This window comes from Lithobates pipiens, unplaced genomic scaffold (assembly GCF_037356315.1).
Source record: "Lithobates pipiens isolate NorthernLeopardFrog02 unplaced genomic scaffold, aLitPip1_a1.2 Scaffold_13, whole genome shotgun sequence".
Classification (NCBI taxonomy): Eukaryota; Metazoa; Chordata; class Amphibia; order Anura; family Ranidae; genus Lithobates; species Lithobates pipiens.
The window spans coordinates 290,178,187-290,194,157 of record NW_027507718.1 but is presented as its reverse complement, the minus strand read 5'-3'; the positions used below and the strand labels follow the sequence as shown (position 1 = coordinate 290,194,157).

General features: G+C 37.8%; 1 protein-coding gene across 16 annotated transcripts in view; it reads left to right on the top strand.

Annotated features, from left to right (window-relative positions):
* CAMK2D (calcium/calmodulin dependent protein kinase II delta) overlaps nt 1–15,971 on the top strand; it is a 375,227-nt gene that overhangs the window by 298,509 nt on the left and 60,747 nt on the right. For 10 of the 16 annotated variants that reach the window (XM_077476794.1, XM_077476792.1, XM_077476797.1 and 7 more), the window contains 2 exons: nt 360–413; nt 1,325–1,369. The exons of the other annotated variants lie outside the window; for them this stretch is intronic. In XM_077476794.1, the coding sequence (XP_077332920.1) occupies nt 360–413; nt 1,325–1,369 (99 nt within the window). The remainder of the gene's footprint in view (nt 1–359; nt 414–1,324; nt 1,370–15,971) is intronic. 16 annotated transcript variants of the gene reach the window in all.

Below are 15,971 nucleotides of genomic sequence, written 5' to 3'. Positions count from 1 at the left end.
AATGGCCAGGAGGAGGGGAGGGACGAGCACAGCTGCAATGACTCTCCTGTTAAAAATGCATAGCTCAGAAGGATCAGTGTCAGGCTACCAGAACTACAGCAATAGCTTTCTTCCTGGAGTCATATAAAGCTGCCAGATATAAATAATAGAGCTAAGCCAAGGAAGTGTAATGCACTTCGCTGGACTTAACTCATAGTGTGCCTTTTTTTACAAAGGAGCTGAATTCCTGGAATTCAACCTTAAGATGGAAATTTGACCATCAGCTAAACACTGCGATGTGGTGAAAATATTTTGTGATCCTACATGTGCTTTAGATTCTTCACTATATACCTTTCTTTCTATTTTCTGCATATCCACAGATAAACAACAAAACCAACGTAATAACAAGTCCTAAAGATCCCAACCCACCTCTGGTATAATTAGCTTTTCCTCCCCTCGCATATCTTTCAGATTTTTGGATTTTTGTTGTATTCTCTTTTGCTTTTATGTTCATTTTGCATTTGAAGGCCTAAAATCGTTGCATTTTTGTTGTGGTTTTGTGGGAAATTGCCTTGCGTAAGCAGTGTGTTTTGCAATAAGCTGCCACAGCTGGGAATTAGAGTTAGTGAAAAGCTCATACACGTGCATGTGTTGTCCAAGTGTGAGTGGAGTGTGCTTTGTGTTGCCACTAGCTCTCCTTCTGGGCAATATATCTTAATGTCCTAAAGTAAAAAGTATACTTATCTTTACATAAGCTTGGACATCAAGGAGAGCTAGCAAAAGTATCACTAGGCAACGACAAAATGACCTTATTCAGATATTGTTCTTGTTATCTAAGACACAGCAATATGTTACCTAATTGACTGAAACATGGCTACCTTATGGAATTTAAATGCATATACTGTCAACAATATTGCTTCAAGCTGTACACACTGACCACATATGAATTTAGAATATTTAGTTGTAGTGTATAATCACACATGGCAGGAAACCATGCTGCTTATTAAATGATACAGAAGATTGGAAATCTAGGTGGCTTTTTTAAGCTGTTTCTGTAGTCAGGGTCAGAGGTTGTAATACTGTGACCTGTTAGCTCTCTACTGAAGTAATGGCAGGAGTGATCTTTGCTCCTTCATCACACCAATCCTGAATAAGGTCTTTGCATGCTGCTCTGGTAGGTAACCTTTTTTTTTTTTTTCTTTCATCCAGGCAAAAGTCCTGGTTCATTCATTGGCAGCATTTCACCTGTATCCGATGCTGCTAGCAACATTCCAACATAGGTGTCTTTCTTTCTGTGCTACTGTACTTACCTATAGGTACTCTTTTTCTCTCTGTTCTTACTCAGGAGCCCCAATCTACCGTAATCCACAATCCTGCTGATGGAAATAAGGTATTCAGAAAGAATCAACTCCATCTTGCTTTCTGGCTTGCATACCTCATCAACAAAAACATTTGACAAGTCTCTTTCATTGTCCAAAGGAGGAGTTCAATAAACATGAATACTTCACACATGTATTTAACAGAAACATGTTTAATGAATACCTCCCATACATAAGTATTTATTTGTCCTTTAAGCACATATATTTAATTTTAACGAGTGTGCGCTTTGTCAACTAGCCAAACTTACAAGGAAAACTTTAGAGAGATAGTATTTTTATTCATTGTTCGGATGTGTTAGATTCCATCTCTCCTGTTACCACATTGTTTGTTTTTTAGCTGTGTTCTGTATGTTCTGCATGAACACAGAACTTTTCGACCCATCTTTTGCTTTTATAACTGAAAGTGAACCAGTTTGTACATATATTAAAATAGTTTTACCCTTTGAGCTCAATAAGCTGTGTACATAAAAAGAAAGGGCTACATCAAAAAAGGGCCGCACATTTACTGAATGTTTTATGGATCTGCCACAGCTCTGGTTGATGGCTGTAATTTCCTTATAAGGCTCCTTAGCCTTTTACATATGGGGTTCATTAAGTTAGCATCAGCACCTGTTTGAAGCCAGGAAACTAATTATAACTTAGTGAAGGACTGATTAGGACTCTGAAAACAATCCTTGTTTACACCTCAGAAAATAAAAAAAAATCTTCTTTTCATACAATTTATATACATACATTATCTTAGAAAATTGAGTACACCCCTCACATTTTTGTAAATATTTTATTATACCTTTTCATGTGACAACACTGAAGTAATGACAATTTGCTACAATGTAAATTAGTGAGTGTACAGCTTGTATAACAGTGTAAATTTGCTGTCCTCTCAAAATAACAACACACAACCATTAATATCTAAACCACTGGCAACAAAATTGAGTATACCCCTAAGTGAAAATTTTCAAATTGGGTCCAATTAGCCATTTTCCCTCCCCGGTGTCATGTGACTTATTAGTGTTACAAGGTCTCAGGTGTGTATGGGGAGCAGGTGTGTTATATTTGGTGTTATCGCTCTCACTTGCTCATACTGGTCACTGGAAGTTCAACATGGCACCTCATGACAAAAAAAAAGAATTGTTGCTCTACATAAAGATGGCCTAGGTTTATTAGAAGATTGCCAAGACCCTGAAACTGAGCTGCAGCACGAAGGCCAAGACCTTACAGCGGTTTAACCTGACAGGTTCCACTCAGAACAGTCCTCACCATGGTCGACCAAAGAAGTTGCATGCTCGTGCTCAGTGTCATATCCAGAGGTTGACTTTGGGAATTAGATGTATGAGTACTGCCAGCATTGCTGCAGACTTTGAAGAGGTGGGGGAGTCAGCCTGTTGGTGTTCAGACCATATGCCACACACTGCATCAAATTGGTCTGCATGGCTGTCGTCCCAGAAGGAAGCCTCTTCTAAAGATGATGCACAAGAAAGCCCACAGTTTGCTGAAGACAAGCAGACTAAGGACATGGATTACTGGAACCATGTCCTGTGGTCTGATGAGACCAAGATTAACTTATTTGGTTCAGATGGTGTCAAGCATGTGTGGCGCCAACCAAGTGAGGAGTACAAAGACAAGTGTGTCTTGCTTACATTCAAGCATGGTGGTGGTCGTGTCATGGTCTGGGGCTGCATGAGTGCTGCCGGTACTGGGGAGCTACAGCTCATTGAGGGAACCATGAATGCCAACATTTACTATGATATGCTGAAACAGAGCATGATCCCCTCCCTTCAGAGACTGGGCTGCAGGGCAGTATTTCAACATGATAATGACCTCAAACCCTATTGAGTATCTATGGGGCATCCTCAAAATCAAAGGTGGAGGAGCGCAAGGTCTCTAACATCCACCAGCTCTCTGATGCCGTCATGGAGGAGAAGAGGGTTCAGGCAGTGCTGGAAAATAATGGTGGCCACACAAAATATTGACACTTTGGGCCCAATTTGGACTATTTTCACTTACGGGGTATACTCACTTTTGTTGCCAGCAGTTTAGACATCAATCACTGTGTGTTGCGTTATTTTGAGGGGACAGAAAATGTACACTGTTATACAAGCCGTACACTCATTACTTTACATTGTAGCAAAGTGACATTTCTTCCATGTTGTTACATGAAAAGATATAATAAAATATTTACAAAAATGTGAGGGGTGTACTCACTTTTATACGCCATATTTTAAACTCACCTTTGACTTTCCTACGTTTAATATTGTTTAAACATGTTATCTTCATTCTTTGATTCTGCTGAAATGGACACTGCTATACATTTTGAATTTTGACACATGATGTCTTGTTGGAGTTTTTCCAGCAGCCATTTTGTTATGTCCACATAAAGAGTGTTTGCAATCAGATTTCCCTCACCCTCCCATACATTTTAACTTGGGTGGAGTCATAAAGAGCTCTGTAAGCAATAATTAGAAAGATGCACAGCAAATACATCACAAGATAAACATATAAAAGGCAGAGATGGAACTTTAAGTCATATGCACATAAGAAATCAAATACACAATAAAATAATACTATTATAATGGATTAGATTTATATTTTTATGTTTTTATATGTATTTATAAAATAACTTTAATGTACATTTCCATGTCATAATCACAATTGTTTACCTTATTAGCTAATCTTTTACTTCATTGTGTGCTTTTTATGTGTAAATGTGTTCTATTGAAACACATGTTGACACACATACTGCTTTAATAAATGGTTCCCATTTGCAAAGGGATGATGATAAGTCCCCATGCAGTGCAACCTAATGCTAGAGAGGAAATTTGTACATGACTTCATTGGATAATATGAGAATCTTCCCTTGGCTATTTTTGGGTGCTTGAAAATACACAAAGAACAGATGAATACACCTAGTGTCATTTTAGTGGATCCAAAAATATATGCTAATGAGGTAAGTAGAATTTGTTTGAAGCTTGCTTTTTTTGAACTCTTGTCAGAAACAAAAGAACTTCATGGCATTGAATTTAATTGTTGATTAAACTGTTACTAATGTTAGCTAATTTTAAATAGATTCCATACAAGGCTGTTGGGAATAGAAATAAACATCAGAACTGCTATAATGAGAAGTAGAGAAAGATTTTGACAGCTTTTTTGAATATAATGTTGAAAGACTGTTGAAAAAAATTGTTTTTAATGTAATTCTGTAAGTCCTCAGCATTAGAAGTTATAAAATTTGTAAAATAAATATTATACATGGAAAGAACCATTTATAGCAATATAACTGTGAGGAACAACTAACACAATATGGATCGATGAACTATAGGAATGATTGAAATAAGCCACAAGATTTAGATGTGGCACATCAGACATAAGTATAGGTATCACCACAGTAAGGGAGAGGTGACTGTGCTGCTCATCTGCTATGTTACTATCTCCCTATACATGCCTTTCAGCATTTGTAGATGCTTTAAAAGAGGGTATTTTTTTCAGATCCCAGGCTGTATTGGAACTTATGTGCATCTTACCTTCTACTTTATGTGTTTGTGGATGAGGCTGAAGCAGGACACCTTCCCCATCTCCCCACCAACCCCCTTACCATCCTCTCTTTTCCCTTTTCTTTCTCTTTACCTCCACTTATTTTCCCCTTATATCATATACAGTTTCCATTATCCTCAATAAGAGGTGTGTTTGGTCCTATACTGGCATTACCTGTTTATATCTCTTAATATGTTGCCGGGTCATAAAGGCTTATGGTTACTGAAAGGCCCTAAGCCTCTATTGACCCCTTGTCTATGACTAATAATATGTTGAATGTTCAGTACACCTGGTGTCATCTTGTGTTTGTATAGTATGCCACCAGAGGACTCATACTACTGTTTTATTTCTCTGTAACCTTTTTCCAGAGTCGTTTTTTCCAGAGTTGTTATATCCAGTGAATATTATGTGTAACCTCTACATTTCATGAATCTGTTCCTATTTTTTATTTTTTTTTGTATCTTGCTTTTCAATAAAAACGTATTAAACAAAAAAAAATCTTACCTTCTACTGTAAACAGACAAAGGGCCACAGTTAAGACAGATATTTACAATAAGATTTTTAAATAATATTAAATTCCTATTCATATTTAGCATTGGCACAATGTATGCTATATGTATGCTATTTCTTGTTCATTTTATAGTATGCCATTTCACGTTGTATAATTTATAGGTGATTATAACTATAAAAAAAAACTTAGATTCAGTATGTACCTACTACAGTAGTTCATCTAGTGTCCTACTGAAAAGTGTTATACTGTTTGGAACAGTTGGTACAAAAAAATTGAGAGCACACTGGTTCAGATGCATCAAACGTCTTTAAATAAAATAGTATTATGTAAACCCTTGTTACTTTAGTTTTGTTTTTAACTGATATAACTCCAATACAAGAGCTTTTATATTATGTTTCTTACAAGAAACAATCGTAAAGGCGGTGGAACATATGGTGCATACATTTTTTCTTCAGTCATTTGAACTAACAAAATATGCTTTTAAAAGCATATTAACAAGAATGTGAAGACAACTTTAAAGTTATTTGATTGGCAATGCAATTTAGTGAATTTGCTGTTTAGCCCTGCATGAACAAAGACCATATTAATTTTAAAGTGTATCTAAAGCCAAGCATTTTTTTCTTGGCTTAGATAGAGTAGTGAATATATAAAATCACTGTCCATTTTTATATATGTCTATTTTCTAGTAGAGGAACATTTCCTTTACTTTCTGTTCTATAGACACAGCAGGAGGTAAGGGGAGATCTCTTCACAGAAAGGGGTTCGCCCTTCTAAAATGGTTGTTACCAGAACAGGTTGCCCGCTGGAAGATTTTTTCCACCCCCCAGCCCACCTCCTCTTTCCTGTCAAAGCTCAGCATTTCCTATCCCATGGATTTCCATTCAGTTTTCTTTACTAGAAACAATGATCACCGGGACCGATAGTGATCACTTGGGCCACCTGACAGGGCTTCTAACAAGCATCAAAAAAAGCTCTGGCTTTAAGGCTAGCCATAAATAGATTAATAAAATATATTGATATTATCTTTTTCAATTACCTGGCTAGCTCTATTGTGTATGTCCTTTTACATGTGCACGCCCGTATGAAGGGGCCCTTACTCCTGTTTCCAGCAGAGGTCTGTGTTTCATCTTTCATCACAATTCATACTGAGCTTTCAGTTGATTAACAGAAAATGTAAAGCGAGGAATACATGAACCATTTTATACTATTTAGTCAAGTAATTTCTGTTTCAAGATTTACAATCTACTGTACTGTACATGTATGTGTGTGAATAATATACTGTATATGTGTATATTTTATATATTGTATATACACATATAATAAATGTGTTTTTTTTGTTTTGTTTTTTACATTTTACAATATTTGACCACAGTTCTGCAAAAAAACAAAAACAAAAAAAAAAACGTTTTTTCCAGAGTTGTTTTATTCAGTGAAATATTATGTGTAAACTCTACATTTCATGGAACTCTTCCTATTTTTTTTTTTTTACTGAGGTTTCCTACTAAGAAACAAATGCTGGCCATACATTACATCATTCTCATGATTTGACAATTCCTTTCAATAATTAGATGCTGTGGGGGTGAAGGGAAGAGTGATAGTAAAGATTGTGTGGCATGTTACTTCAGGTTTGTGTTGAAAGGAATTTTGTACACGCATAGTATTCTTTCTTGTGGCTTTGCTTATTTGTTCTACGATATGCAGAATCCATCTCTTTAAAGCCCAGTTAAATAGTGTAATGTATAATGTTCCAAACAATGCTGGTATTTGAGTATGGTTCTGCTTGTAACCTGCCCCATGAAAAATGTAAACCACTGTAAAAATTTATTTTTAAAAGTAATATAAAAACCTGCATATTATTGGGGCGCTACTCGTTTATTCTTATGTAAACTGTAATGGTTGTAGGTCAAGATTTTTGTAAGGCAAATACAGTGTGTAACAATTTTGCAATGTCATCATGATGGAAGTGATTAAAGTGAGCTAAATCTTTTAGCACAGCTCTCCAATACATACACACTTCACCCTTGTATATACCGTATATACTCGAGTATAGGCTGACCCGGATATAAGCCTGGAACAACTTATTGATTTGAGTATAAGCCTAGGGTGGGAAATGCAGCAGCTACTGGGTAAACAGTACTCATCCGCAGCCTCACTGTGCCCATCTGCAGCCTAACTGTGCCCATTTGCAGCCTCACTGTGCCCACCTGTATCATCAGTGCCCATCTGCAGCCTCACTGTGCCCATTTGCAGCCTCATTGTGCCCATCTGCAGCTTCACTGTGTCCATCTGCAGCCTCACTGTGCCCATCTGTAGCCTCACTTTGGCCATTGGTAGCCTCACTTTGGCCATCTGCATCCATACCTTTGATATCTAAAACAGTGGGTGTCTCCCACTGTGTCAGGCAGTCTGTTCGGCGCCCGTCCTTTGTAATAAAGCCCTGCCTCCTCCTTGTCCATGATAGACGGAACACTAATACAGTTTCCCAGCATTGTATCATTGTTCTGTCTATCACGGACGAGGAGGAGGCGGGGCTTTGTTACAATGGACGGCTGCCGAACAGACTGCATGACACAGCGGGAGACACCCGCTATTTTAGTAATCAAAGGTACAGCTGCAGGTGGGCACCCTCACTCAAGTATAAGCCAAGGGGGGGTTTTCAGCCTAAAGCCGCGTACACATGTTCAAGCTTTCCAACAGGAAATGTTTGATGTGAGCTTGTTGTCGGAAAGTCAGACCGTGTGTATGCTCCATCGAACATTTGCTGTCGGAATTTGTGCACACAAATGTTTGAGAGCATGTACACAAGTCCTTCACACAAAAGTTCACGTATGCTCTGAATCAAGCAGAAGGAGCCACACTGGCTATTGAACTTCCTTTTTCGTACATGTTGTACGTCATTGCGTTCTCACGTTCTGAATTTTTGGCCAACATTTGTGTGACCCTGTGTATGCAAGACAAGTTGAGCCAACATCTTTCAGATAAAAATCCACGGTTTTGTTGTCGGAAAATCCGATCGTGTGTACAGGGTATTAGAAAATTTGAAAAACTTGGCTTATGACGAGTATATATGGTAATTGTACAAATGTTGTATGTACTAAAAATACCTGAAGAGCCTGCCAAAAATGCAACCAGTCACTAGCTTCCTTTAGTGGATAGATAATGCTCCCTCTACTGCACTGAAATAGCAACCAGGGCAGAACAATAGGCAGTTGGTATGGAAATGATGGGGATGCCAAGACTGTAAACAAGGAAAAGTTATGGCAAGGAGGGGAGGGGAGTTTGCTATAGCCCAGCAAGAGAGCCGACAACACTACTTGTTAGGAGCAGACTGCATTTCTAGCAGGACCTTTATGATTTTCTGAGTACTTACAGACATGTCATAAGTAAAACAGGTAAATTTTTGTGTGTATTGTACTAAATATGTTTTCTTTAGAAAACACCATAAACGTCAATGTTTAATGAGATTCCCTTTGCAGGCATCTCCTCTCACTTCCTGTTTGGACTATGGGACAGGAAGGAAAGGGAAATCTCTCCAATGGGACACAGACGGCAAAAAGCAGATTGGGGTTATAAAACTCCCTTATTCTATCCAAAAATGAAAAAAAAAAGTCTTGTCTATAGTTCTACCTTAACCTCACTCTATGAAAATGCTTGATGGCTTGTTATCTTGTTGATCCAAAAGCTACAACTATTTCTGATTGTTCAAACCAGAGACTGCCATCCCACTAGTATTTTAGCCTCTTTCCATCTCCTATCTGTATATACCTGGCAGGGTTTCTCATGTTTAGGACTCATTAATAAGCTCATTAATAAGCTTGTGTGCACTATGAGAGCCAACAGGCAGCACTTAACACTAATGCTAGTTTCAATCCCCACTTTCTCTGACAGCCAGGACAATCAGGAATCAATCAGATGTTGCTAAATTTGGCCTGGGCATCTAGGCTTCAATGACCTCTGGCTACAAACGGCTAAGAGGTTTGTCAAAAATGGCAACCACAGGTTGTCAAATGTTTGCAGAGCCTTTACTGGAAGTATATCATTCTTTGTTGTCAACCATGCTACTGTAATAAAATTTGGATGATTTATGAAGCACACAGCACAGCAGTTGGAAAAAGAAAAAGCAGCATTCAAAAACAGTAGGTTTACCTGATGAAAATCTTATGGCGACCTGACTATGTGCTCTTGTATTATTATGAAAAATGCCATGAATGCCACTAACCAGATTGCTATTTTGTGCTATTGTTATGTGACCCTACTTAAAGAGGAAGTAAACCCTGATGAATTTACTTCCTCTTTCATTCCCTGCAAAGGCAAAGCATAATGGACTACTATGCATCGCATAGTAGCCCATTATGTGTCACTTACCTGACACAGGAGCCAGCGAAGTCGCCGCTGTCCCCTGTAGTCCGCCGCATCCATCTTGTTGGTGGGGTCTCGCAGCTCTGTCGCTGTCATTCAGCGAAGCCGCGATGATGTCACTCCGGCACGCGTGGCAGCTCCGTCGCTGAGAATGCCGCGCTCAGTGCGCCTGCGCGCCGCTGTCTACGGGCAAATATCTCCTAAACCATATAGGTTTAGGAGATATTGCTTGGACCTACAGGTAAGCCTTAATCTAGGCTTACCTGTAGGTCAAAGTGGTTTGTAAGGGTTTACAATTACTTTAATGGGACATCATGTGATCCTATTGAAAGAAAGGGAAACCTTGTTTTAAAAGTAGCTAAAAACTGGATATTTCAGCTGGTTTTGTAAATAGCTATCTCACATACCATTAACCAGCTGAACTCCAGTCAGTTAAATACCCACCTGTAATACACATACAGTTAGGTCCATATATATTTGGACACAGGCACAATCTCTTTTTCAGGTATTTACCAAAACATATTTAAGTTATAGTTATATAATAGATATGGGCTGAAAGTGCACTCTCTCAGGTTTAATTTGAGGGTATGTACACCCTAGAGAAAGGGTTTAGGAATTATAGCTCTTAGCACTTAAGAATAGCCAAAAGTAATTGGACAGTTGAATCAAAAGCTGTTTCATGGCCAGATGTGGGCTACTCCTTCGTTATTTATTTGTCAATTAAGCAGGTAAAAGGTCTGGAGTTGATTCTAAGTGTGGTATTTGCATTTGTAAACTACTGCTGTGAACCTTCATAATGTGTTCAAAGGAGCTGTCCATGCAAGTCAAACAGGCCATTGTAAGGCTTCCAAAATTAAATTGGTACATTCTGAGTAAATAAGAACGCACTGGTGAGCTCAGCAACATAAAAAGGCCTGGACATCCACGAAAGACAACAGTGGTGCATGATTGCAGGATCCTCTCTATGGTAAAGAAAAACCCATTCACAACATCCAGACAAGTAAATGACACGCTCCAGGAGGTGGACATTTCATTGTCAAAGTCTACAATCATCACAAGGTGCAAACCATGCATAAGCCTGAAGACTAGAAAAGCCAGATTAGACTTTCTCAAACAACATCTAAAAAAGCCAGACCAGTTCTGGAAAAGCATTCTTTGGACGGATGAAACTAAGATTAACCTGTACCCCAAGAACAGGAAGAAAATGAAGTGTGATGAAGGCTTGCAACAGCTCATGATTCAAAGCATACGTCATCTGTAAAACATGGTGGAGACATTGTGAGGGCATGGGCATGCATGGTTTCCAATGGCACTGGGTCATTGGTGTTTATTGATGATGTGACAGAAGACAGAAGCAGCCAGATGGATTCTGCAGTGTTTAGATATACTGTCAGCCCATATTCAGCCAAATGCAGCAAAGTGGATTGGATGGCCCTTCACAGTACAGATGGACAATGATCCAAAACACACTGCAAAAGCAAGCCAGGAACTTTTGAGCGAAAAGAAGTGGAATATTCTGCAATTGCTGAGTCAGTCACCTGGTCTTAACCCAAATGAGCATTTCACTTGTTGAAGGCAAAATTAAAGGCAGAAAGACCCGCAAACAAAGAAAAACTGAAGACATCTGCAGTTAGAGCCTGACAAAGCATCAGAAAGGAGGATTACTTTGGTAATGTCCATGAGTTCCAGACTTCAGGCAGTCATTGCCAGTTAAGGATTCTCAACAAAATATTAAACATGAACATTTTATTTATTATATTCATTTGTCCAATTACATTTGAGCCCCTTAAAATGGAAGGACTGTGTATAAAAATGGTTGCAGTTCCTAAAATGTATACTTGATATTTATGTCCAATCTTGAATTAAAGCTGATAGTCTGCACTTCAAATTCATTTGGATTGTTTCATTTAAATTTTATTTTATTTATTTTAATTTTATTCTGGTGGCATACAGAGCCAAAAGTATGAAAATGGTGCCGGTGTACAAATATACTGTATATGGACCTAACTGTATGTGTACTATTTGACCAGTCACTGAATTTTAAATGCTATTTGGTCACTTTTGTTATGCATATACCTCTGCCACTGAGCAAACCAAAGAGGGGGGCATTGCATGCTCTGTTAGGCCTCATTCACACTGGCATTCCTGCATTTAGAAAATCTATGCTGTGCATGGCAGCCAATCAGCTTTTAATCTCAGCTTGTTCAATTAAGCTTTGATAATAAAACCTGGAAGCTGATTGGTTTCTATGCAGACGTGGGCCTGATATTGCACTCTCCAGCTTTAGTAAATCGTATTGTCTCTTGCTGCTGTCCGTACCTGTTTGCCATGTAAATGAGGCCTAAACGACATTTTTGCTTCCCAGATTACTTTTTGCTGCATTTAAAGCAGGCACATTTAGCTGCATTTACGTACGTTTTGGTGTCTTAAGAATCTTTAATCGGATACTGGACACACAGAATTATATTTTCTCTAAACATAGCTAAACTAATGCATAAACAATTTGGTTGAATGGTACCATTGAAAAATATTCCCATGCATTTTTATGCATCCTCAAAATGCACATAAACACCAGATTAACAGTGCCAGTGTGAAAGAGGCCTTAAAAGTTAAGAAATACAATGGTCTTTTCCTAAACCGAGCCTACCGACCTAACAATGAACAGGCAGCAACACACTGATAAGTCATCAGATCTGTTTGCTCTGCTCTGCTTTCTTCTTCTGTCAGCATGTTTCCTGTTAGCACATATGTGTCCAGCAAAATCTGATTGTCTCCTAGTGCCCCCCTCCCCCAGTCTTAAGTGCAGCTGTGCAGGGAATGTTAGGGACAGACGCTGAATTCAAACAGATACTGTTGATATTAGACCACGGTCTGCTGTTTTGATTCCTGAGCCAAAACCACCTTTACCACGCCCACCCTTTTCTCTTCAACAGGTATCCAGTAAACCATTAGGTGTTACAGTCCTATACATAAATTGTATTAACACATTGGATGGTTTCTTATTTTATTATCATAGAATGTTAAATCTCAGTAGACTTATCTTTGTTTTTGAAATATTTGAACTTTGAGTCTGAAATGTACTCTATGTACTTTAAAAGTAAAAACGGATCTCTTTAATTATTCACAATGAAAAAAAAATTAATTGGTTGTATCTCCTTTAATATGACATACCTAAATCATCACTGGTTCAGCCAATTCTTATCCAAAGTCACATAATTGGGGGAATTGAGACCACCTGTTGTAGTCAAGGGGTTTCAAGTAATTGTAGTTTATATACATATGTATCTGGGAGGTCAAACTTTTGGTGAGTTAAGCTGGCCATACATTATACAATTTTCTTGATCAATTTACTTTAGATGTACCTTTAATTATGTAGTACAAGGGCCTGCCTGTTGGCATACAAATTGAAAGTGTTTAGCTTTGACCTCATATTATAAAGTTCTTAAACTTAAAAATCTTAAGGAAAGGTGTACAAAAAATTGTATAATGTATGTCCAGCCTTAAGCCTCGTACACATGGTATGAAAATCAGAAGGGGATTGTCGTTTGACAGGCTGTTGTCTGAAATTCTTACCATTAGTACACTCCTTTCAACAATTGTATTCCAATTTTCAGCAAACAAATGTTAAATGACAGGTCCACGTCAGATTTTTGGATGGTCAGTACACAAATCCATCACACAAAAGTTGAAAGTACAAACATGCATGCTCGGAATCAATGCTCATCAAACACAAAATTAGCAGAAGGGGCCCAAATGGTGGTGCTCAAGAGCTGAAATTCCTCGTAGTACATCACTACATTCATGTTTGTGGCACAATTTGTGTAACGTTTGGTTGTCCAACAATCATACTGTGTACAAGGCTTAAGTCTTGTGGCATAACACGCTGAGCAAATCACTAAATAGCCTTTGGGTGCAGTTATAAAGAAATGGAGAGAATATGAAACAACTTTAAAGCTGCCAAGACAAAGCTGCTCACCAAATGTGAGTGGTCAAAGAGCTCCAAAAGAGATCACTGTATGCTAAAAACGAATGCACTCTCCCCAACATGAAGCATGGTAGTGGCAGCAGTATATTGCAGAAGTGCTCTGCGGCAGGCCATGGAAGGTTGGTTAAGGAAAAATTAGCAAACTACAGGGAAAACCTGAAATAAAACCTAATGCAATTTGTAAGAAACCTGAGCATATTGAAAAGATTTGTCTTTCAGCAAGGCAATGACCCTAAGCATAAAGACAAAACTACACAAGATTGGCTTAGACACAATTTAATGTGATGTAATGGCCAAGTCCAAATCTCAATCCGACAGAAAATTTGTAGCTGGATTGGCTGTTCGCTCACAATCTGCATAGAAGATTTTAGAGACCCGTCCATACAGACTTAGGACTGTAATGGCTGCCAAAATCGCACCTACTAACTACTGATTTCAAGTAGGGTGTATGCCTATGCAGTGAGTTTTTGATTTCTTGTGTAATTTCTGTTGTAATGTAATTGAAGTAACTTTGCAGAGAGATCTGTTTTTTTTTTTTCACTTATACATTAAAGAGCATATTTATGTTGATTAGGGTTATAAAACAAATACACTGTTACTCAATGTTCTGACAAGAAAGCATAACATCTTCTGAAGGAAGTACTTTTTTAATAGAAATTGAATACTGGAAACACTATTAATGTATGGTGGAAGTGTTGGAGAGGAGTTTTTTTTTTTTTTTGGTTCCAACACAAACAAATTCATATACAGTACACTGCAGTGGGAATCTAATATAATTTTCTTGTTTACTGTTGCTTGCTGTCCAACAGGATAGTGAGGAGAAGTGTGCTAACAAAGGCAATTTAGGATACTGTAAAGACATGACACTTGACACTAATAGTATTGCAATAAGCAACTAATTGGGGTCATGGTAGATACTTGAAGCAAAATTGTAATCTTACTAGAGCTTAAAGTTGTATTGCATGTTTACAGTAAACATGTAGTGTAGAGGGAACCTAGCTAAGTAAACGCAAGATGCAGTTGCTTCATAGCAGCACTAATTTGAGTTCAAATATTTAAAATCTTATGCCTGAATTGTTAGTGGGTTGTAGAAATAAAAGTTCTAAAATAGAGAGCGCCCAAAGTTTAGAAAACTGTGTCTAATAACATTAGACTTCTACAGTACATAAATGACATACAAATAGACAAACCTAGTAAGCTTGTCTGGCTGTAAAATCCTCTATAAAAAGCATATACCCTTATACATTATTTCAGTGGTTAATATATGTATCAGCTAGGCTAGGCCTTGTGCCAGGGAAAGTAAATTTTTATTTGTGGTTCATTGCATTATTGTTTATAGGTTTGAAATAACAAATTTCTTCAGCACAAACATGATTCTTAACCAGCTGTTTTAATCACTTTGGGCTGTACATCTTCCCTGTAGCAAAATATGAATATGCCATCTTTGCTATCTGAAATTTAATCATTTACCTATGGTTGAAACAAATTCACTTTCATGAATGTTTATGGTTTTGTTGTTTTTTGTCAATTGTGTTAAATCTAAAATTGTTTGTTTTATTGGGCTACATTGTCAAGTGTACTTTCATTCATTTTGCAGTGTAAATGTTGTTTGAGCTAATTTTTTTAAGTCTGAATTGTCTGTTTCAGTTTGTTTGAATGTTGCTTTACTCAGCTAGCTAATTGTTGCTAGGATGCTCTATAAAATGACAGGTAGCTATGCAGGCAAGCTATAACCACCAGAATTTATTTTCGCCATTCTTTTTTTAATTATTCATACTTGGATTTTCTGAAAATGTATATTGAGTATAGGTTTGAGTGTAAAAAATGTTGGGGAGAGAATAAGAAACTTATCTGGCACCAGATTATTTTGTTGAAAACAACAAAAGGCTGAGAAAACCCAAACTCCCCGATAACCTCTGTCCCTAGATCATTTATCCTTGTGGTTTTCTGAGGACTCATTGCACCTATACACATACTGTACAGTTGTGTTTTGATTTGACCATAACCAGTTTGATCAGGGAATTTTCGTCCTTTGGCTTTGCCATCTTTAGCTCTGTAAGCTAGAAATGTAATGGTGAAACTAGGAATCTGCTAGAGGTTGTCTATTAGCTTCCCAGTGTAGTCACAATATTTTGGCAGTTCCTAGAGTCTCCGTGTCACTGTATGAATTTCTGTAGCTTTAGATTTAGCAGTAAGACGGTTTCCACTTCACTGAGTTCTCTTGTCCTCA